This window comes from Sarcophilus harrisii, chromosome 2 (genome assembly GCF_902635505.1).
Source record: "Sarcophilus harrisii chromosome 2, mSarHar1.11, whole genome shotgun sequence".
Lineage (NCBI taxonomy): Eukaryota > Metazoa > Chordata > Mammalia > Dasyuromorphia > Dasyuridae > Sarcophilus > Sarcophilus harrisii.
The window spans coordinates 251,470,580-251,493,131 of record NC_045427.1 but is presented as its reverse complement, the minus strand read 5'-3'; the positions used below and the strand labels follow the sequence as shown (position 1 = coordinate 251,493,131).

General features: G+C 33.2%; 1 protein-coding gene across 1 annotated transcript; it reads left to right on the top strand.

Annotated features, from left to right (window-relative positions):
• The first annotated feature begins 758 nt into the window (after positions 1-758).
• On the top strand, positions 759-4,226 carry LOC100923217 (olfactory receptor 4K14-like). Its single transcript, XM_003759032.2, has 2 exons — positions 759-1,669; positions 4,211-4,226. Exons 1-2 carry the CDS (start codon positions 759-761, stop codon positions 4,224-4,226), a joined length of 927 nt encoding a protein of 308 aa, XP_003759080.2.
• The last annotated feature ends 18,326 nt before the right edge of the window (positions 4,227-22,552 follow it).

Here is a 22,552-nt window from a genome sequence, read left to right as displayed (position 1 = left end):
TTCACACATAAGTTAAATGCTCTTTCCCAATTTTTTTTACATTTTAATTCATATATAAATTATTTTTCATACAGTGTTCATAATTCCATTCAGTCTCATATGATTCTGAATAATATATTTAAAGTTGGAAATAAGGAAAATTAGAATTCATAATGTGGTATAGCTATATGAAAAGAGGACTAGAATGGGTATCAGGAGATCTGGGCTCCATTGTTTACAACCTGAGATGTTGAATTAGTCAAGGGCTCTCAGTTGCCATTGCTCCAAAATGAGGAAGTAAATAATCTTTAAGTAGTCTTTCAAAACTCTAAAATTTTATGATGTTGTGGCTTTATATTTTGAAAACACCTTATATGGTATGAAGAATCATGTGCTTGTCAAAATAAATTAATGTCTTCACCATCTCTTTTCTCTCTCTCTCTCGCTCTCTCTCTCTCTCTCCTCCCTGTTCTTCTTATTTTCTTTATTTTTGTCTTCCTTTTATTATATCTATTTCCTGTTATTCTTCATCTCTTCATATCCTTTGATATCTCTCTTACTCTTTTTTTCCTCCTTCTTGATGTGTCTTTATGGATGACAGAACACTGATCTGAGATGGAAAAATATATTTTTTAACAGATTATCTTGGTATTAACTTATTTATGTGGAGAGAGATTCATTTGAGAGGCAAAGATCGAAAATTAAGCTTTCTTTTTCATTTCACCAAACTAAAGTCTTTTTCTTATTTCCAGGAAACTTTCTAGTAAATATTGGACTGAATGGATAAAGCAAATAATTCTGTGGTATCAGAATTTGTGCTTTTGGGGCTTTGTGACTCTGGTGAGCTGCAGGTCTTCTTGTTTTTATTGTTTTCTATGCTTTACTTGATCATCATTTTAGGCAACATCCTGATTATTCTCTCAGTCATCAGTGATCCTAATCTCCACTCTCCCATGTACTTCTTGCTGGCCAACCTCTCTTTTGTTGATTTATGGCTTTCCTCAGTCACAACACCAAAGATGATTATGGACTTTCTTAGAGAAAGCAAGACCATCACCTTTGGGGGCTGCATGTGTCAGATCTTGTTTGGTCATTTTGTTGGAGGGGGTGAGATGGTGCTCCTCGTGGTCATGGCTTATGATCGCTATGTGGCCATATGCAAGCCACTTCACTATACAACCATCATGAGCCAGCAAAAATGCATTGGACTTGTAGTGATCTCATGGACTATTGGGTTTGTGCATTCAGTGAGTCAACTGGCTATGGTCATAGATTTGCCCTTCTGTGGCCCTAGAGAGATGAACAGTTTTTTTTGTGACCTCCCCCTGGTAATTGAGCTTGCCTGCATGGATACTTATATACTAGGACTAATGGTAAATGTTGATAGTGGAATCCTTGCCTTGATTTGCTTCTTTCTTTTGCTGATCTCATATACCCACATCCTACTCACTGTGTGTCATCACTCTACGGATGGAGCAGTCAAAGCATTATCCACCTGTTCTGCTCACATCATGGTTGTGGTGATATTCTTTGGACCCTGTATCTTCATCTATCTGTGGCCACTCAACATAACCTCAGTGGATAAGTTTCTTGCAGTATTTTACACAATCTTTACACCTCTGTTGAACCCTGCCATATATACTCTGAGAAACAAAGACATGAAGATTGCTCTGAGGAAACTGAGAGATCAGTATATGAATTTGAAGAGGAATTCTTAGATTTATCTTTTTATTAGAAGACATAGTGATTCCCAATTAGTATAGAGGATAAAACCATTCTTCCAGTCACCAAGGCTTGTAATAATGTAGATGTCAATCTTGAACCCTTATTCTCTTTTACTCTCTATTTCTAATTTTATGTTAAATCCTGTCAATTTTTCCTTTGTAACATTTTTATAAATCCTCTTTTCAGATCCTGTCACAATTCTAGCATAGGTCCACATTACTTTACTCCTGAAGTGTTGTAATAATCATTCAGTCAATAAACATTTACATGTCTATTGAGTGCCAGGCACTATGCTAAACACTGGCGATGAAAAGGTAAACTACAGTCTCTGCTTTCAAAAATTTTACAATTCAATTGGGAGACAATATGTAAACAAGCATTTACAAACAATTTCTAGACAAGACAAATCAGAAATAACCAACACAGGGAAGGTAGTAGAATTAAAAGGGTTAATAAAGGCTCCATATAAAAGGAGAGTATTTGCTGAGGCTTGAAGGAAAGGAAGGAGACCAAAAAGCATGGATGAAGAATATTTCAGACAGGCATGAGGGATCAGGCAGGAAAAATGCACCAAACTAAAAGATGAAGTGTCTTAATTAAGACCGCAAGGAGTCTAGTATCACTGGATCAAATATCTAGGATGTGAGAGATAAAAAGTATAAGAAAACTAGAAAGGTAGGGGAAGATAAGTTGTGAATTTTTGAATGCCAGAGGATTCATATTTGACTTAGAGATGATAAGGAGTCACTGGAGATTACTGAGTAACAGGATGACATATTTAAATTTGAACTTTAGTTAGATCATGGGCAGCTGAGTGGAAGATAAAATGGAGTAGGAGAGACTTGTGGCATGTACCAGCAGACTATTACAATATTCCAAGAATTAGGTCATGAAGGTTTGTACCAAAGTGGTGGCAAGATCAAAGGAAAGAAAAGAATGTATGTGAGAAATGAAATGAAGGTAAAGTGGATAACAGATTGGCTATGAGGATGAGAGAATGAGGAGTTGAGTAACAATCTTCTTTCAGGAAATACAGGCTTATCTTGTCAGTAAACCCAATTAATCTTCTCCTGTTCCCATTCCCTGGGCAAAGTATCCCTCACTCACATCAGTATTCTTTGTTGAATCTAAGAATTTAGGCAATCAGAGATAATCATCCTTCCACACCCATATTTCTCAGGACAAACATAAAGTGATACTAAAAGTACTTAGGATTTCATCTAGAAAGGTAGAAAATCATCACCAACTCCTCCTGTTACAAATTGTTGGGCACTGAGAAGAGAATAGGATTTATAATTCCTGGTATGTACATATACATCATATTTTTTCATGGCTTACTATTTAAAATTTATGTATAAAAATTTGTTATAATTAATAAAAAACTCAAACAAAGGTGTTAATTTATAGTGGCTATTTATGATTGTACATTTTCTGAACTAACAACATATTATCATGAAGGGAACCATGATGTTGTTGCCATTAAAATTATCTTTTATTACACAGAAGGATTGATAATTCCTATTCTAACAAATTCTCTAGTTTATAATTCCAAGAAATCATATTAACTTTCATCTGAAAATAAGATGATTGAGATTTTGCTGTATTCAAAGGCATCCTCAGATAACAGACTAGGAAATGACAATCAGAAGTTTGGAATAGAATGTACAGTGACACAATGAAGTAGATATGTGTATTTGTCACAGTTCTGATAATAATTGTATAAGAAACATTACAGTAAATACAAAGATACTTGGCCTTACAGTTAGGAAGACCTGATTCCTCTCTCAGTTCATAAAGGTTATATGACATTGGTCAAGCAAAGAAATCTCTTACTTTTCTTAGTAATTGTAAAACTTTAAGTTACAGAAGAATAAGCATTGTTAGAAGGGATTCATTGTTATATTCATTGTCAGAAGGAATTGTCTCAAAAGCATTTCCCTATACTTATGAAATCCCAAATCTATTTTAGAGATGAATTAGAGAGATTAAACACTATGAAGTGCTATCAATATACATATAAAATGACAATACTAACATCATTATTATTAATCTTGGTAAAATGAACAGAATCATTAATGAAGAGTAAAAGTGTAAATAGAAGAAAAATTCATACACTGATAACAACATTATAGAAAAAGACAACTTTGAAAGACTTCTAAATTCCAATAATATAAATACAATGTGTCTAAAAAAGAATAAAACAGAAATGTGCCACTTGTTTTTTGATGAACAGGTGAACTTAAAACGCAGAAAGAGACCATTTTTGGCACGAAAAATGTGAGGATTTCTTTTGTTGAACTATGTACATATGAATTGAGGGACTTATTTATTAATTTTTAATGCTAAATTTGGAAAGGAAATAGAAAGTATACTAAATTGATTAAAGATATTTGTCACTTGAAAAAATTAGTTAAATCAAAGAGAAGAATTTGCACTGTTAAAAATAAAATAAAACAAATACAATTCCCATAAGGCTCTTGATAATTTAGTAAACATGATAATTTAGTTTGTATTTGAATTGAAGAATCATTACAGACATAATTCTTGTCCATAAGAATTTACACCTGAAAAAAATTCAGGTAAAATCAAATGGAAATTGGATATTTTGAGGTAAAAATCTTTGAAGTGCTCTGAAACATTTAATGTTTAAGCTATATAAGAAATTCGTTCAAATATAGAAGAAAAAAAAAAGCTATTCTCCAGAAAATGAAGGATCAAATAATATAAACAGGCATTTCTTAAAATAAGAAAGGTTTACTATCAACAAACATAAAGTGGTCCAGGTCACTAAAAATAATATGCAAATTCAATTAACTTTGAGGTTCTCCTTTATACCCAGAAGATTTGGAAGGATGACAAATAAGAAAATGACAATTATTGGTGTGGCCATGACAGGAGACACACCAATGCACAACTGGTGTATCTGTTAGGTGATCTAATCAGCCTGTAAATTAATTTGAAACTATTCCTCAGTAAGCACTAAACTTTTATCCAGATATTCTGACCACCATACTTTGGTTTATACAATAAAACCAAAGAAAAATGGAAAAGACCTATTTGTATTAAGGTATTTATATCAAAACTTTTATTTTAGCAAGGAATAGGAAATAAACTGGGGACCTGTCAATTGTGGAATTGTTGAGTAAATTAGAGCATATATGTATTTTAGAATATTATGGTGCTGTAAGAAATGATAAAAGAAATTGATTCAGAGAAACCTGATACAAAATGAAATGGGCAGAGCCAGGAGTACAATTTATACCGTGATAACATTTCAAAGAAAATTACTGTGAAAGGTTTATGAACTATGTTCTAATGTCTAAGGGCCAATGATTTCTCATTACCACTTGACAGAGAGGGAATAACATAGATGTGCTGAATAAAAATATTTTTTCAGATAAGACTAATTAATGAATTGAATTTGTATGATTATTGGAGGGAGAGGAGTGTATAGTTATAGGGGATATGAAGAATATGATAGTGAAACAAAAAAAAGAAAGAAAAGAAAGACAAGAGCATTATTCAGTCATTAAAATACACAGACAGATCATGAGGAAGTTAAGAACTGTGTATATCTACAAAGATATATCTACGTATCTATGTATACACACACATATATAAATGAATGTGTTGGAAATACCAGGTTAAATTAAAATACTTTAAAATTGTATATACTGAAAATTCACTATTTCATATGAAGTCCTTTATAATCCATTTTTGAATAGAGAAATGTTCACTTTAGATCATCTTAATGAGCAGAAAAAATTAAGAATGAAATAAAAGAAATGTATAGTCAGGATTATGTGGGTAAATGCTTAACAACCAGTTCAAGCATAACAACAATAGCAGCAACAACATACATATGACACAATTTTAAGTTTCATTTTTCCCATCACTTTTTAAAATCTAAACAATCAACAAAGAACTACATCAAGACCTGACTGGTAGCATTTTCTGATTTCAGACGTATAAGTGCTCACAATGATGATTTAAAAATAAGTTCCTGCAAACTGATTTGAGCTGGTTCTGGCAAACTTCTATATTTTGTATAGTCCAAAAATATTTGAAAATATTTAATAATGCCATGTTATTCAATATGCATAATCTTTAAAGTACAAAGCAAGAAGAGTTTTCAAGAAAAAAATAAAACAAACTTTAAAAGTATGTGGAAATGGGAAAATATATGTCATCCTTCTTTTCCTATTTTCTAATGGAGTTGTCTCAAAGATGCTTTCAGTGTATCTACAGCTGGTGTATCTATATTGAGTTTCAAATTCTTTCCTTTCCTCTCAGCTCTCTCCCCTTTCCTTGAGAAGAGAAGCACTTAGATTTTTATTATATTTGTGAGGTCAAGTATATTTCTATATTACTTATGTTAAAAAAAAGAAAATATCTCTTCCTTTCCCCAAAAAATCCCCAGAAATTTAAGAATAAAAATTGTTTTTAAAAAGTATGCTTTAATCTACATTTGGAATTTATGAATTCTCTCTCTGGAGGTAGATAACATTTTAATCAAGTATTCTTTGGAATTTTCTTAGATCATTTTCTTTCTTTTTTTATTATACCTTTTTACTTACAAGATATATCCATAGACAATTTTTCAGCATTGACCTTGAAAAACAGTTTGTTACAATTTTTCTCCTCTTTCCTCCAACCTCCTCCCCAAGATGGCAAGTAGATCAATACATGTTAAATATGTTAAAGTATATGCTAAATACAATATATGTATATATATCCATACAGTTATTTTGCTGCACAAGAAGAATTGGACTTTGAAATAATGTATAATTAACCTTTGAAGGAAATAAAAAATGCAAGCAGACAAAAACAGTGGGATTGGAAATGCTATGTAGTGGTTCACACTCATTTCCCAGAGTTTAGATCATTTTCTTGATCAGGGTAATTAAGTCTTTAATGTGACTGACAGCTTTGATTTCTACTAAAAATGCCTATTTATATCTTTTAACTATTTGTCAAGTGGATAATGGTTCTTATCTTTTCAAATCTGCTTCAGTCCCAACTAACACTTCATACCATACTCTACAATAAGGTCAAAATAGATAAATTAATTATACATAAAGCTTGATACTGTAGATAAATTGGGGGACTTAGAAAATATTGTTAAATCTATGGACCAAAAGAAAAGATTGAGAGTATTATTGGATATGCACTGGATAATTTTGATTATATTAAATTTTATTTTATTTAATTTTTATGCTAAACATGTGCAATTCTTGCATACATATTTCCACAATTATCACTCTGCAGAAGAAAAATCAAATCAAAAAGGAAAAAGAACGAGAAAGAAAACAAAAAGCAACAAAAAAGTGGATACAGATGTCTGTCGTCATCACAAATCTATTGGAATTGTTTTGAATCATCTCATCATTGAAAAGAGCCACATGCATCAGAATTGATGATCTCATCATATTGTTGTTGCTGTGTAAAATGTTCTCTTGGTTCTACTCATTTCAATTAGCATCAATTCCTGCAAGTCTCTCCAGCCTTTCTGAAATAAGCCTGTTAATCATTTCTTCTAGAACAATGATATTCCATAATATTCATATCCGATTATTCAGGCATTCCCCAAATGATGGGCATCCACTCAGTTTCCAGTTCCTTGTCACTACAAAAAGGGCTGCTAACAAACATTTTTGCAATATGTAACTTTGCCCTTTTTAATAAATTTTTTGGGATACAGGCCCACACTGCTGGATCAAAGGGTATGCACAATTTGATAGGCCTTTGCGCTTAGTTCCAAATTGCTCCCCAGAATGGTTGGATCAATTCACAACTCCACCAATAATGTATTAATGTTCCTGTTTTCTCCATCCCTTCCAACATTTGTCATTATTTTTTCTTCTTATTTTAGTCAATCTCAAAGTTGCCTTAAATTTGCATTTCTCCAAGCAATAATGATCTAGAACATTTTTTTCATAGATTACATTAAATTAAATAAAAGATTGCACAAACAAAACTAATGTAGTCAAAATTAGAAGAAAAACAGAAATTGATGGGTAAGATTTGCAACATGTTTTTCTGACAAAAGTTTCATTTCTCAAAAATATATGGACTGTTAAATTGGTGAAGAGCAGACCAGATTTTCTGTGACCTCCCCTGATCTCTCAAACTAACATCAGATTAAGCTTCTGAACTGGTTTTGAGTAACAGAACCCACAAATATTTGGAATACAACGCTTTTCCAGAAGTACTTTGGAAGAACTTCAGAAAAAGACTGTTTAATCTGGCAGGGGGACAATCTGCTGAGCACAGACCATAGTGAAGGGATCTTGGAGCAAAGAGCTGGGGTGGGGATCCAGAGCATTGGCATGTCCAGCACGTGGAAGCTTCTGTGAGGCACTTAGGATACTCTGCCCTGATTTTAAACTGTGCTTTAGCAGATTTGCTGCAAGACACTCAAAAGCCAAATTGAGAACCTCTGAAGTCAGGAAGAATGAAAGACCTGGCCAGATTACCCAGCACTGGAAGTCATTTAAAAACACTGGTCCCAGGACAAACTAAAACAACCACCATTCCTTTGCCATAAGAGTAGATCTCAGTCCTTTAAAAAATGAGTAAAAAATAAAAAAAAAAAGAAATCTGACTTTTATGGAGAGAGAGAACAGACCTCAAACCCTGAGGTTCCTAAAGGCAAATCAACTCCAGAGGAATCCCCAAAGGGAAATATGAGCTGGTTCCCATTTCACAAAGCTTTCTCAAAGATCTCAAAAAGGATCATAAAAGATAGAAGCAAAAATGGGGAAGTGAAATGAGATCTTTGCAATAGGATATGGAAAAGGAAAAATAAATTATCTGAAGAAAACTCTTTAAAAATAGATTTGATGAAATGGGAAAAACATATAACTCAACAAAAAGATATGAAAAATACCAATTTGTTGATAAACAAAATTTGTGAAATGAAAAAAATGCAATGAACAAAACAATTCATTGGCCAAATACAAAAGGAGCTGAAAAAGTAACTGAAGAAAATAATACACTAAAAATTAGAATTGAACAAATGGAAATGAATGCTTCAATAGGACTTCAAGAATCAATCAAAATTTTAAAAATGAAAAAAAATAGAAGAAATTATGAAATACCTCTTAGGAAAAACAACTCACCTGGAAAATAGATCTAGGAGAGACAATAGAAGGATTAATGGAAATCCTGAAATCCATGCCTGAAAAAAGAGCTTAGACGTTATCTTTCAGGAAATCATAAAGAAAAACTGTCCTGAGGTCTTAGAATCATAAGGTAAAATAGCCATTAAAAAATTCACTGATCAACTCCTTAAAGAAACACCAAAATAAAAAGTGCAAGGAATCTGTGGCTAAATTTCAGAACTATCAGACCCAGGAAAAATATTGCAAGCATCCAGAAAGAAACAATTTAAATACTGAAAAGCCATGATCAGGACCTAGAAGCTTTCACTTTAAAGGGCCGGGAATCTGATATCCCCAAAGTAAAAGGAACTTGGAATGTAGCCAAGAATAAACTTCCCCACTAAACTGAGCATTTTCTTTCAGGGAAGAAAATGGACATTCAATGAGACAGATGAATATCATTTATTTCTAATGAAAAGACCAAAGCTGAACAAAAAATTCAACTTCCAAATATAGAACCCAAGAGAAGCATAAAAAAGTACAAAGGAAAGAACTCTTGAGAACTATATTTCTGTTATGGGTATGCATAGTAAGTGCATGTATAATTTGTTTTTACTATTATAATATCAAAAAAAAAAACCTAGATGTGGAAAGGGGATTGTACTGGAAAAGGGAAAGTGGAGATAAAATGAGGGAATTTATATGTCACAAAGAGACAAAGAAACCCAGTTAAAATTAAGGTAAAAGAGGGAGGGGAATGAACATTGTGTGAATCTTACTCTCAACAAATTTGGCTATAAGAGAGAATATCAGACATATCACAGAGAATCTTGTCTCACCTTATAGGTAAATGGGAGGGAAAAAAAGGAGAAGGCTAATAGAACAAAAAAGAGAAGTAGTGGGGAAAAGATGTAAGAAAGGGATGGGGCTAAAAAGGGAGAGGGGTATTTGAGGGAGATGGTGATCAGAAGCAAGATACTAGGGAGGAGGGAAGGAGAAAAGAAAAGAGAAAAGCATAACTTGGGGTAAATAAGATTGCAGGAAATACAAAATTAGTCATTTTAACTGTGAATGTGAATGGCATAAACTCTTCCATAAAATGGAAGCAGACAGCAGACTGGATTAAAAGCCAGAATCCTACAATAATTGTTTTTTTTTTTTTTTTTTTTTTTTTTTTTTTTACAAGAAACACATTTAAAGCAGTGATGCATACAGAATAAAGGTAAAAGGCTAGAGCAGAATCTATTATGCTTCAGATGAAGTAAAAAAAAAGCAGGGGTAGTAATGCTGATCTCAGATCAAGCAAAAACAAAAATAGATCTAATTAAATGAGATAGGAAGGAAACTAAATCTTGCTAAAGGGTACAATAGATAATGAAGCAATATCAATACTAAACATATATACACCAAGTGGTATAGTATCCAAATTCCTAGAGAAGAACTTAAGAGAGCTGCAAGAAAAAATGGACAGCAAAACCATACTAATGGGGCATACCAACCTTGTTCTCTTAGAACTAGATAAATTGAACTACAAAATAAATAAGAAAGAAATTAAGGAGAAATTAAATAGAATTTTAGAAAATTTAGTTATGATAGATCTTTGGAGAAAATTGAGTGGAGTCAGAAAGGATTATACTTTTCTCTCAGTGGTTCATGGAACCTATACAAAAAATTGATCATGTATTAGGGCATAAAAACCTCAAAATCAAATGTGGAAAGACTGAAATAATAAATGCATTTTTTCAGATCATGATGCAATAAAAATCACATGCAATAAAAGGCCAGAGGAAAATAGACCAAAACTTAATTGGAAACTAAATAATCTAATCCTAAAGAATGAATGAGTGAAACAACAAATCATAGACACAATCAACAACTTCATCCAAGATAGTGATAATAAAAACAACATACTGAAATGTATAAGATGCAGCAATAGCGATTATTAGGGGAAAATTTATATCTCTACATGCTTACCTGCATAAAATAGAGGAGAAGATCAATGAATTGGTCTTACAACTAAAAAAAGCTAGAAAAAGAAAAAAACCCTCAATTAAATACAAATTTCAAATTCTGAAAATAAAAGAGGAGATTAATAAAATTGAAAGTAAGAAAACTATTAAATTCATAAATAAAATGAGTTGGTTTTATGAAAAAACCCAACAAAACAGATAAACCTTTAGTTAATTGGATTAAAAGGAAAGAACAAAATCAAATATGCTCAAAAATGAAAAGGCAGAACTTTCCACCAATCAAGAGGAAATCAGAGCAATAATTAGGAGTTATTTTGCACAAGTATATGTCAATAAATTTGATAATCTACATGAAAGGAGGAATATCTACAAAAATATAGATGGCCTAGGTTAACAGAAAAGGAAATAAATTATTTTAATAGTCCCATTTTAGAAAAAGCAATAGAACAAGTTATTAATGAACTCCCTAAGAAAAAATCTCCAGACCAGATGAATTTACATGTGAATTCTACCAAACATTTAAAGAACAATTAATTTCAATACTATGCAAACTATTTGAAAAAATAGAGAAAGAAGGATTGCTACCAAATTCATTTTATGACACAAATATACTGCTGATACCTAAATCAGGTAGGGTGAAAACAGAGAAAGAAAATTATGTACCAGTTTCCCTAATGAATATTGATGCAAAAATCTTAAATAAAATAATAGCAAAGAGATTACAGAAAGTCATCCCTAGAATTACACACTATGATCAAGTAAGATTTAATAACAGAAATACAGGTGAGATACAAAATTAGGAAAACTATCAGCATAATTGACTATATCAATAACCAAACTAACAAAAATCATATGATTATTTCTATAGATGCAGAAAGATCATTTGACAAAATCCAACACCTATTCCTATTAAAAACATTAAAGAGTATAGGAATAAATGGACTTTTCCTTAAAATTATCAGAAGCATCTATTTAAAACCATGAGCAAGCATCATATGCAATGGGAACAAACTAGAACCATTCCTAGTAAGATCGAGGGTGAAACAAGTTTGCCTACTATCACCATTACTATTCAATATTGTATTAGAAATGTTAGCTTTGGCAATAAAAGAAGAAAAATAGATTAAAGGACTTACAGTAAGTAATGAGGAAACCAAATTTTCACTCTTTGAAGATGATATGATGCTATTATTAGAGAACCCTAAAGGATCAACTAAAAAATTATTAGAAACAAGTCACAACTTTAGCAAAGTTGAAGGATACACAATAAATCCACATAAACCATCAGCATTTTTATATATTATCAACAAAGTCCAGTGAGAAGCTATACAAAGAGAATTTCCATTCAAAATATCTGTCAAATTATAAAATATTTGGAAATCTATCTGCCAAGGGAAAGTGAAGAACTATATGAACAAAACTGCAATACACTTTCCATACAAATAAAATCAGATCTAATCAGTTGGAAAAATATCAAGTGCCTAGAAAAAAACAATAACAAAGTTCATCTGAAGAACAAAAGGTCAAGATTTCAAGGGAATTTTTCATTAGGACAAAAATGCCAATGAAGTTGGCCTAGTTGTGCCAGACCTAAAATTATATTATAAAGCAATATTAAGTTAAATATTTTTGTACAAACAAAACTAATGCAGACAAGATTAGAAGGGAAGCAATAAATTGGGAAACATTTTTACATTTAAGAGTTCTGATAAAGGCCTCATTTCTTAAATATATAGAGAATTAACTCAAACTTATAAGTATTCAAGCTATTCTCCAATTGATAAATAGTCAAAAAATATGAGCAGACAATGTTCAGATGAAGAAATTAAAACCATTTCCAGTCAGATGAAAAGGTGCTCTAAATCACTTTTGATTAGAGAAATGCCAATTAAAACAACTCTGAGATGTCACTACACACCTGTTAGATTGGCTAAGATGATGAGAAAAGATTATGATGAATATTGAAGGGGATGTGGGAAAACTGGGACACTAATACATTATTTGTGGAACTGTGAATGGATCCAACCATTCTGGAGAGCAATTTGGATCTATGCTCAAAAAGTTATCAAGCTGTGAATATCCTTTGATCCAGCAGTATTTCTACTATTATATCCCAAAGAGATCTTAAAGGTGGGAAGGGACCTACATATGCAAAAATGTTTGTGGCAGCCCTTTTTGTCATGGCTAGAAACTGGAAACTGAGTGGATAACCATCAGTTGGATAATGACTGAATGAGTTAAGGTATATGAATATAATGGAATATTATTGCTTTATAAGAAATTATTAGGAGGATGATTTTAGAGAGTCTGGAGAGACTTACATGAACTGATGCTAAGTGAAATGAGCAAAACAGGAGATCATTGTACATGGCCACATCAATATTATATGACGATCATATGTTCTGATGGACATGACTCTTTCCAACAGTGAGATGATTGATGTCAATTCCAAAGATTTTATGATAAAGAGAGCCATCTGTACCCAGAGAGAGGACTGTAGAACCTGAGTGTGGACCACAACATAGCATTTTCACTAATTTTGTTATTGTTTGCTTGCATTTTTTCTTTCTCATTTTTTTCCTTTTTGATCTGATTTTTCTTGTGCAGCAAGATAATTGTATAAATATGTATACATATATTGGATTTAACATACATTCTATCATGTTTAACTATATTGGATTACTTGCCATCTAGGGGAGTGGTTGGTAGGAAGGAGGGGAAAATTTGGAACACCAAGTTTTGTAAGAGTAAATATTGAAAAATTACAAAGGCATAAGTTTTGAAAATAAAAAGCTTTAATAAAACACAAAACAAAATAAATATATGGAGTGACACCTTCCATGTTTACCCAGCTATTTTTTATTTTTATCATATGGTGAATTTTTTTTCTCCAAAGCCTGGGATATCTGTGTCTATAAAACAGTAGATTACAATGGTCATTTGCTACTGTGTTTTCTGTGCTCAATTTATTTGACTTGTCCACTATTCTGTTTCTTTCCCAGTAAAGATTTTGAAATTACCATTTTGTAATATAGCTGGAAATTTGGAGCTAATAGGCCACCTTCTGAAGACATTGTTGATTACATCGGTTTCCTAGGTAATTGTAACCCTTTATTTTTTCACATAAATTTTCTTGCTTTTTTTCTAGTTCTATAAAATATATTTTTGGTATTTTCATATGTCACTAAATGAGTAAAGTAACAGAACTGTCATTTTATTATTTTGTGATTCAGCGTAAACTTGAACGATCAATATTTCTTCAACTGTTTATATTTGTCTATCTGTATGAAAAGTGTTTTGTGATTGTGTTCACATGGCATTTGTCTTGGCTCATAGTTTACAAATATTTTATATTGTTCGTAATCTTTTTTCAGTGGAATTTCTATTTTTATGTCTTTCTACTTGGTTTTATTTGTAATATATAGAAATTCTGATGATTACTTTTGGTTTATTTTATATCCTGCAACTTTGCTGAAGTTAATTATTTCAACTAACTTATTTATTTATTTATTAATATTAAACTTTTTATTTACAAAACATATGCATGGGTAATTTTTCAACAGTGACCCTGGCAAAACTTTCTTTTTTTAAGTTTATTTTTTTATTATAGCTTTTTATTTACAAAATATATGCATGGGTAATTTTTCAGCATTGACAATTGCAAAACCTTTCGTTTCAACTTTTCCCCTCCTTGCCCCCACTTCTCTTTATTTTATTCAAGTAAGCCTCTAAAGATATGAAATTTCCTCTTATTACCACTTTGGCTGCATTGCACAAATTTTGGTATGATGTCTCATCATTGTCATTATCTTGAGTGAAATTGTTAATTGTGTCTATAATTTGCTGTTTCATCCAGTCATTTTTTAAGATGAGATTATTTAGTTTCCAATTACTTTTTGGTGTATTTATCCCTAACTTTTTGTTGAATATAGTTTTTATTGCATCATGATCTAAAAAAAACATTTACTATTTCTGCCTTTCTGCATTTAATTTTGAGGTCTTTATGTCCTAATATATGGTCAATTTTTGTATAGGTTCCATGAACTGCTGAGAAGAAAGTATACTCCTTTCTGTCACCATTCGGTTTTCTCCAAAGATCTATCATACCTAATTTTTCTAATATTCTATTTACCTCTTTAATTTCTTTCTTATTTGTTTTGTGGTTTGATTTATCTAATTCTGAGAGTGCAATGTTGAAATCTCCCGCTATTATAGTTTTGCTGTCTATTTCTTCTTGCAACTCTCTTAACTTCTCCTTTAGGAAGTTAGATGCTATACCACTTGGTGCATATATATTTAGTATTGATATTACTTCATTGTCTATGCTACCCTTTAGCAAGATATAGTTTCCTTCCTTATCTTTTTAATTAGATCAATTTTTGCTTTTGCTTGATCTGAGATAAGGATGGCTACCCCTGTTTTTTTTTTTACTTCACCTAAAGCATAATAGATTCTGCTCCAGCCTTTTACCTTTACTCTGTATGTTTCTCCCTGCTTTAAATGTGTTTCCTGTAAATAAAATATTGTAGGATTCTGACTTTTAATCCAATCTGCAATCTGCCTCCACTTTATGGGAGAGTTCATCCCATTCACATTTACAGTTAAAATGACCAATTTTGTATTTCCTGCCATCTTATTATCCACAGATTATGCTTTTCTTTTTCTTACCCCACCTTACTCACCCCCTTCCCCAGTATTAAACTTATGGGCCCCAATTGTGTCACACAGCTCTCCCTCTTTAGGATTCCTCCCTCCTCCCTTTGATTCCCTTCCCCTTTCTTGTACCCTTCCCTTATTACTCCTTTCCTTTCCTTTCCCCTTTTCCTCTCTCACTTTTTAATGAGGTGAGAGAAGATTCTCTGTAAAACTAATATGTCAATTATTTTCTCTTTGAGACACTCTGATGAGAGTAAGATTCACACAATGTTCCTCCTCCTCTTTAAATTCCCTCAGATATGATGGGTTTCCTTGCCTCTTCGTGGGATGTAGTTTCCGTCTTTTTATCTCCCATTTTCCCTTTTTCTGACACTATCCCCTTTCCATTTCCATTTCCCCTTTTTTATGTTATATCAGTAAAATCAAATTGTACATGTGGTCTTTATGTGTATTCTCAACAGAAATACAATTCTCAAGAGTTCCTTTTACCTTTTTCTGCTTTTCTTGAGTCTATGGTTGAGATCAAATTTTTTGTTTAGATCTGCTTTTTTTCTTTAGAAACAAATGGAATTCATCTGTTTCATTAAATGTCTATCTTCTTCCATGGAAGAAAATGCTTAGCTTAGTTGGGTAGTTTATTTTTGGCTGCATTCCAATTTCTTTTGCCTTTCAGAATATCAGATTCCAGGCCCTTTGACCCTTTAACGTGGAGGCAGCCAGATCTTGAGTGACCCTTATTGTGGCAGCTTGGTATTTAAATTGTTTTTTCCTGGCTGCTTGTAATATTTTTTCCTTAGTCTGATAGTTCTGAAATTTGGCACAATATTCCTTGGAATTTTTATTTTAGGGTCTTTTTCAGATGGTGTTAGATGAATTCTTTCAATGCCTATTTTATTTTCTGATTTTAGTACATCTGGACAGTTCTCTTTGATGATTTCCTGTAAAATAGTATCTAGACTCTTTTTTATCATAATTTTCGGGAAGTCCAATAATCCTCAGATTATCTCTCCTAGATCTATTTTTTAAATCTATTGTTTTTCCAAGTACATATTTAACGTTTTTTCCTAATTTTTCTTTCTTTCTTTCTTTCTTTTTTTTTTTTTTTTTGGTTTTGCTTGAGTGATTCTTGATGTCTCAATAAATCATTGATTTCTATTTGTTCAGTTCTGATTTTTAATGAGTTATTTTCTTCATTAGCTTTTTTTACTTCTTTTTGTATATGTCCAATTGAGTTTTTAAATGAGTTATTTTGCTCTATGGATTTTTTTCCCATTTCACTAAATTTTTTTTAGTGAGTTATTTTCTTTTTCCAATTCAAAAATCCTACTTTCTTGGGAATTCTTTATCTTTTCCAATTTACAAATCCTACTTTCCTGTGAGTTCTTTACCTTTTCTAATTCACAAATTCTATTTTCCTTGGATTTCTTTACCTTTTCCAATTCACAAATTCTGTTTCTTTTCACTTCCTGGTAGTTTTTTTACCTTTTCCAATTCACATTTCAAGAAGCTGTTACTCTCTTGCATAGCTTCTCTTTCCTTTCCCCATTTTTCTTCTAGCTCTCTTTTAAGATTCTTAATAGTCTCTTCTAGGAGAACCTTTTGTGTTGGTGACCAACAATTGTCTATAGACTGTCTATTAGTCTCCTCAGGGTTGAAAACCTGCTCTCTTTATGTGTCAAAGCTATTGATTGTCTTTTTGATTTTTTTACTCATTTTTTTTTAAAGACTGTAGGGTCTGCCTTCAGGGCCAGGAGGTTTCCAGGTTCCTCTGCAGAGCAGTGATAGGTGTATGGATGGTAGATGACCTGCCAACAGGCTGCAAAGAGCTGTGGGGTACTGGAGTGCTTTGGGAAAAATTTCCTCACCGGAAGTAACTAGGCCTGGGTTGAGCTGTGGAAGTGCCCTGCAAAGAATCCTGCTGTGTGGATTAGTGACTTTCCCTGAGGCTAGAGGCTGAGCAGTGAAAGTGTCACTACCCCAAGCCAAAGTCCCCAGTGGGGCTGTGAGTATTGGCAGTTGCCCAGCGATAGTCCACACAAACCAGAAGTGTCTCTCCCCAGGGAAGCACAGTTGTGATGCAGAAGTTCTATTGCCCCAGACCAAGCCCTCAACTGTGCAGATTAGAGGCTGCTCAGGATATACCCCCCAGCTGTGAAGATTGGTGACTGTCCACTAAAGCCCCATGCTGCAGATTGCAGTGGCACCACTGTTCTGTAGTCTGTGCTGAGTCACTGGTTTTGGGTGAATATAGCCAAATCTTGTTAGTTCTGGCGTTTTTAGAGTATCCTATGACTTGGCTTTAATTTTTCTGCTGATCTGCTGTTTTGCAAGCAGAGCAGACCAATCAGCCTATACCAGAGTTGTTTTTATAACTTTTCTAGCCACATAGGCCACCCCACTCCCACCCCGTTCCTGGTCCACTCTAGATATTAGTCTCTTCTATCTCTGTGCCTGTGCTGATTTGCTCCGGCCCCTCAGGACAAACCTTTCCTGGCAATCTTCCAGATTATCTTTGGCTGGTAAGTTGTCATACTTCTAATGTTCATGGGTTTTACCAGTCAAGAGCTACTTTTGAGGAGGAATTTAATACTTGGTCATGAGGGTATGATAGGAGCTTAGAAAGTTTCCTGTACCTTTTCTGACATCTAACTAATCCCTTTCCTAATCGCAAAACTTCTGTTTCAATTTTTTCCCACCTTTCCCCCATTCCCTTCCCTTGATGGCAGGAAGTCCAATACATGTTAAATATGTTAAAATATATGTTAAATCCTATATATGCATACATATTTACATATTATCTTGCTGCACAAGAAAAATTGAATCTAGAAAGAAAAAAACAACCTGAGAAGGAAAACAAAATGCAAGTAATCATCAACAGAAAGAGTGAAAATGCTATTTTGTGGTCCATTGATCACAACTGAGTGTGGTCTACACTCAGTTCCCGTAGGCCTCTCTCTGGGTGTATAAGACTTTCTTCATCACTGAACAATTGGAACTGGTTTGAATCATCTCATTGTTGAAGAGAACCATGTTCATCGGAGTTGATCATCAAATAGTTTTGTTGTTGTTGTGTATGATGATTACTTCCTGGTTCTGCTCATTTCACTTAGCATCAGTTCATTTAAGTCTCTCTAGGCCTCTCTGAAATCATCCTGTTGGAATTTCTTACAGAGCAATACTATTCCATAACATTCATATACTATTATTTATCCAGTTGTTCTCAAATTGATGGGCATCCACTCAGTTTCCAGTTTCTGGCCACTACAAAAAGGGCTGCCATAAACATTTTTGCTCATGTGGGTCTCTTTCCCTTCTTTAATATCTCTTTGGCATATAATCCTAGTAGTAACACTGCTGGATCAAAGAGTATGCACAATTTGATAACTTTTTGAGCATAATTCCAAATTATTCTCTAGAATTGTTGGATTCATTCACAATTCCACCAACAATGTATCAATGTCCCAACTTTCATACATCCCCTCCAACATTTGTCATTATCTTTTCCTGTCATCTTAGCCAATCTGAGACGTGTGTGGTGGTATCTCAGTGTTGCCTTACTTTGAATTTCTCTGATCAATCGTTGTTTGGAACATCTTTTCATATGACTAGAAATAGTTTCAATTTCATCTGAAAATTTTCTGTTCATATCCTTTAATCATTTATCAATTGGAGAATGACTTGAACTATTATAAATTTGAGTCAATTCTTGATATATATTTTAGAAATGAGGCCTTTATCAGAACCTTTGAATGTAAAAATGTTTTCCCAGTGTATTGCTTCCCTTCTAATCTTGTCTGCATTAGTTTTGCTTGTACAAAAGCTTTTTAACTTAATATAATCAAAATTATTTTGTGTGATCAATAATGATATCTAGTTCTTCTTTGGTCATAAATTCCTTCCTCCTCCACAGATCTGAGAGGTGAACTATCCTGTGTTCTTCTAATTTGTTTATAATATTATTCTTTATGTCTAGATCATGAACCCATTTCAATCTTATCTTGTTATATGGTGTTAGGTGTGGGTCAATGCGTAGTTTCTGCCATACTAGTTTCCAATTTTCCCAGCAGTTTTTGTCAGATAGAGAGTTCTCATTCCAAAAGCTGGGGTCTTTGGGTTTGTCAAACACTAGATTATTATAATCATTGACTGTTTTGATCTGTGAACTTAACCTATTCCACTTAACCTATTCCACTGATCCACTAATCTATTTCTTAGACAATACCAAATGGTTTTGGTGACTACTGCTTTATGATATAGTTTTAGATCTGATATAACTTGGTCACCTTCTTTTGCTTTTTTAAAAATCAATTCCCTTCAAATCCTGACCTTTTGTTCTTCCAGATGAATTTTATTGTTATTTTTTCTAGGTCAGTAAAATATTTCTTGGCAGTTTGATTGGTATAGAATTAAATAAATATATTAGTTTAGGTAGCATTGTCATCTTTATTATATTCACTTGATTTATCCAAGAGCACTTGATATTTTGCCAGTTGCTTAGCTCTGTCTTTATTTGTGTGGAAAGTGTTTTGTAGTTTTGCTAGATTGAAACAGAACTGTTCTGAAGTTTTTCTAAAATATCTTCTTCTAGAAATGTGTTGTACTCCAAATATTTGTGGATTCTTTGACTTCAAAACCAGTTTAGAGGCTTAATCTGCTGTTGGTTTGAGAGGGTAGAGGAAGTTACAGAGAGTTGTGTCTGTTCTCTGCCTTCTTGGTTCCACCCCGGGAGTTTTTCTGGACAATTTCTCATAATAATAACTAATTTTAAAAGTTGATTTTCTAGGATTTTCTAAGTCTCCCATCATATCACATGCAAAGTGCTCATTGAATATTTTGATTCTTTTACTTTCTTTTCTTTGTCATATTGCTATAGCTAGCATTTCTAGTAAAATTTTGAATAATAATGGTGATAACTAGTATACTTTCTTCACTCATGATTTTATTGTGAAAACTTCAAGTTTCTTTCTGTAACAAATAATGCTTGTTCTTTATTATTTTAAAAGTGATTCTATTGGTTGCAATGCCTTCCAATGTTTTTAATAGAAATGGATGCTATATTTTGTCTATTGCTTTTTCTTTATCTATTGGAACAATGAGATGATTTTTATTGTTTTTCTTGCTGAAATAGTAAATTATGCTGGGAGTTTTCCTAATATTGCATTTCCTGTATTTCTGATATAAATCCCGTTAGGTCATAGTATATAATCTTTGTGATATATTATTACTCTAATCTCCTTGTTATTTATTTATTTTTTGCATAACTCTTTATTAGTGAAAATTTTCTATAATTCCTTTCTCTGTTTTTGCTCTTCCTAGCTTAAGTATCAATGCCATATTTGTTTCTGAAAAGGAATCTGCTAGGATGGGACTTCTTTATCTATTTCTTCAAATACTTTATAGTGCATTGGGATTAAATGTTTCTTGAATCTTTGGTAAGATTCACTTGTAAATCCCTCTAGTCTAGGAAACATTTTTTCTTAGGGAGTTCATTTATGACATTTTCAATTTCTTTTTATAAAATATGGTTAAGTACTTTATTTCCCTTTCTGTTAATCTGGGCAGTTTATATATTTCCAAATATCCATTTAACTTACAATCAGTTTTACTGGCATACAATTGGGAAACATAGTTCCTTATAATTACTTCATTTCCAACTTTTTTTCATGAGAAGTGTGCTCACTGCTGTCTTGGTGTGTACTTTTGCCTTTACCCATGAAAGGTCTCTGATAAATTTAAATGGCAATAGATATATCTTATTAGAACCCCTCCTTCTTAGCAACGAAAAATGATACTATTTGTCAGGGTATTTGATTATATGAAGCTAGTTTCTATTCTCTCTTGACCAAAAGTCCTTTTCACTGTGCTTGAACTATGACCTGGAAGTAATGGCAATGTAGATTAGTCTCCACTCCCTCTTGACTAAAAATATTTCTCTTTGCTCTTGAGCTATGATACAGAAGTGGGTAAAATTAATTGAGTTGCCAAGTATCATCACATCTTGTAAATAGTGCTAACACAGAGATACCCTATAGAAGGCTGAAACTCCAAAAAGTTATGCTTGAATCAGATAACCAAGATATTTAAGGCTAATAACACATTCAATGTGAGATAATGGCTCCATATACATATTTAGATGAGATGGTGATGTGATGGCTCTCCTCAACATTGGTGCTTGCTGAATGTTTGGTGTTGAGATAATCCGAGACAAGGATTGGAGGGCAGAGAGAGAGGGGTGAGAGAGTCACTTGGCAGAGGATGAGGAGAGAGGCTGGTGACTCCAGACTCCAGAATCCAGGATACATATTTGGCAAGGTGTGTGGCAGCTTGCCTGCCTCCTTCACTTCTCCCCCTTAAGACCAAGGACTTTGGCTGATCCTGATTGTGGCTGACCCTGAGGCCCTCCAGGGAACTAGCCCAGAGAGTTCCCAAAATTTCTGCCACTTCTGTCACCACCACTTAATCCCACCACTGGTGTTTTCTATTCCATCTTCCTTCTTCATGTCATTGATTCTCTCTCACTCTTTTGTTGTCTCTTCCATACTAAAATTTGTTTTGAGGTATTATTTTAAAGTTATTTAGAGTGGAATGTTGGGAGAGCTCATCTGAGTGGCTTTTGTTTTAAACCTATGTTGTGTCTTTGAGTCTGCTAGAGCAGCTTCATTGCTTCAGTGTGCTGATTGAGTACAAATTCATTGTCCTTAGAGATAATTGAAGTAGCTTTATAATTAGTTAATAATTTCTGTTTTGGAAAAGTTAAGAAGTCATGACAAATAGAAAAAAAATTTAGTCCCTTTTTTTGTTGTTCACATGACTCAGAATTTCCTGTATTTTTTTCCTTTTTTTTCCTTTTAAGGTGGAGCTCTGCCCCTGGAGTATAGGGGGGACTGTCCCAAACTTCTTGTGCAGCTCTGAGCATTGGCTTTGAGCATAGCACCCCCTTGTGTTTTTAGGGTGGAGCATTGCCTTCTCTGTTCTAGAAACAGCCTGGGTTCCCAGAGTTTGCCTTCTGAGCTGGGACTGGAAGCTGCCCCCCTGCTGTGCTTCTCTGTTGAGCCAGGACTGAGGGTCTTAGTGGCTGAAATGCTGTGATTAAGGACCTCTCACCTGCTTTCCCAGAGT

What these genes read in the sequence shown, in the direction of transcription:
- LOC100923217 (XM_003759032.2), top strand. Translation starts at nt 759, where the DNA reads ATGGATAAAGCAAATAATTCTGTGGTATCAGAATTTGTGCTTTTGGGG.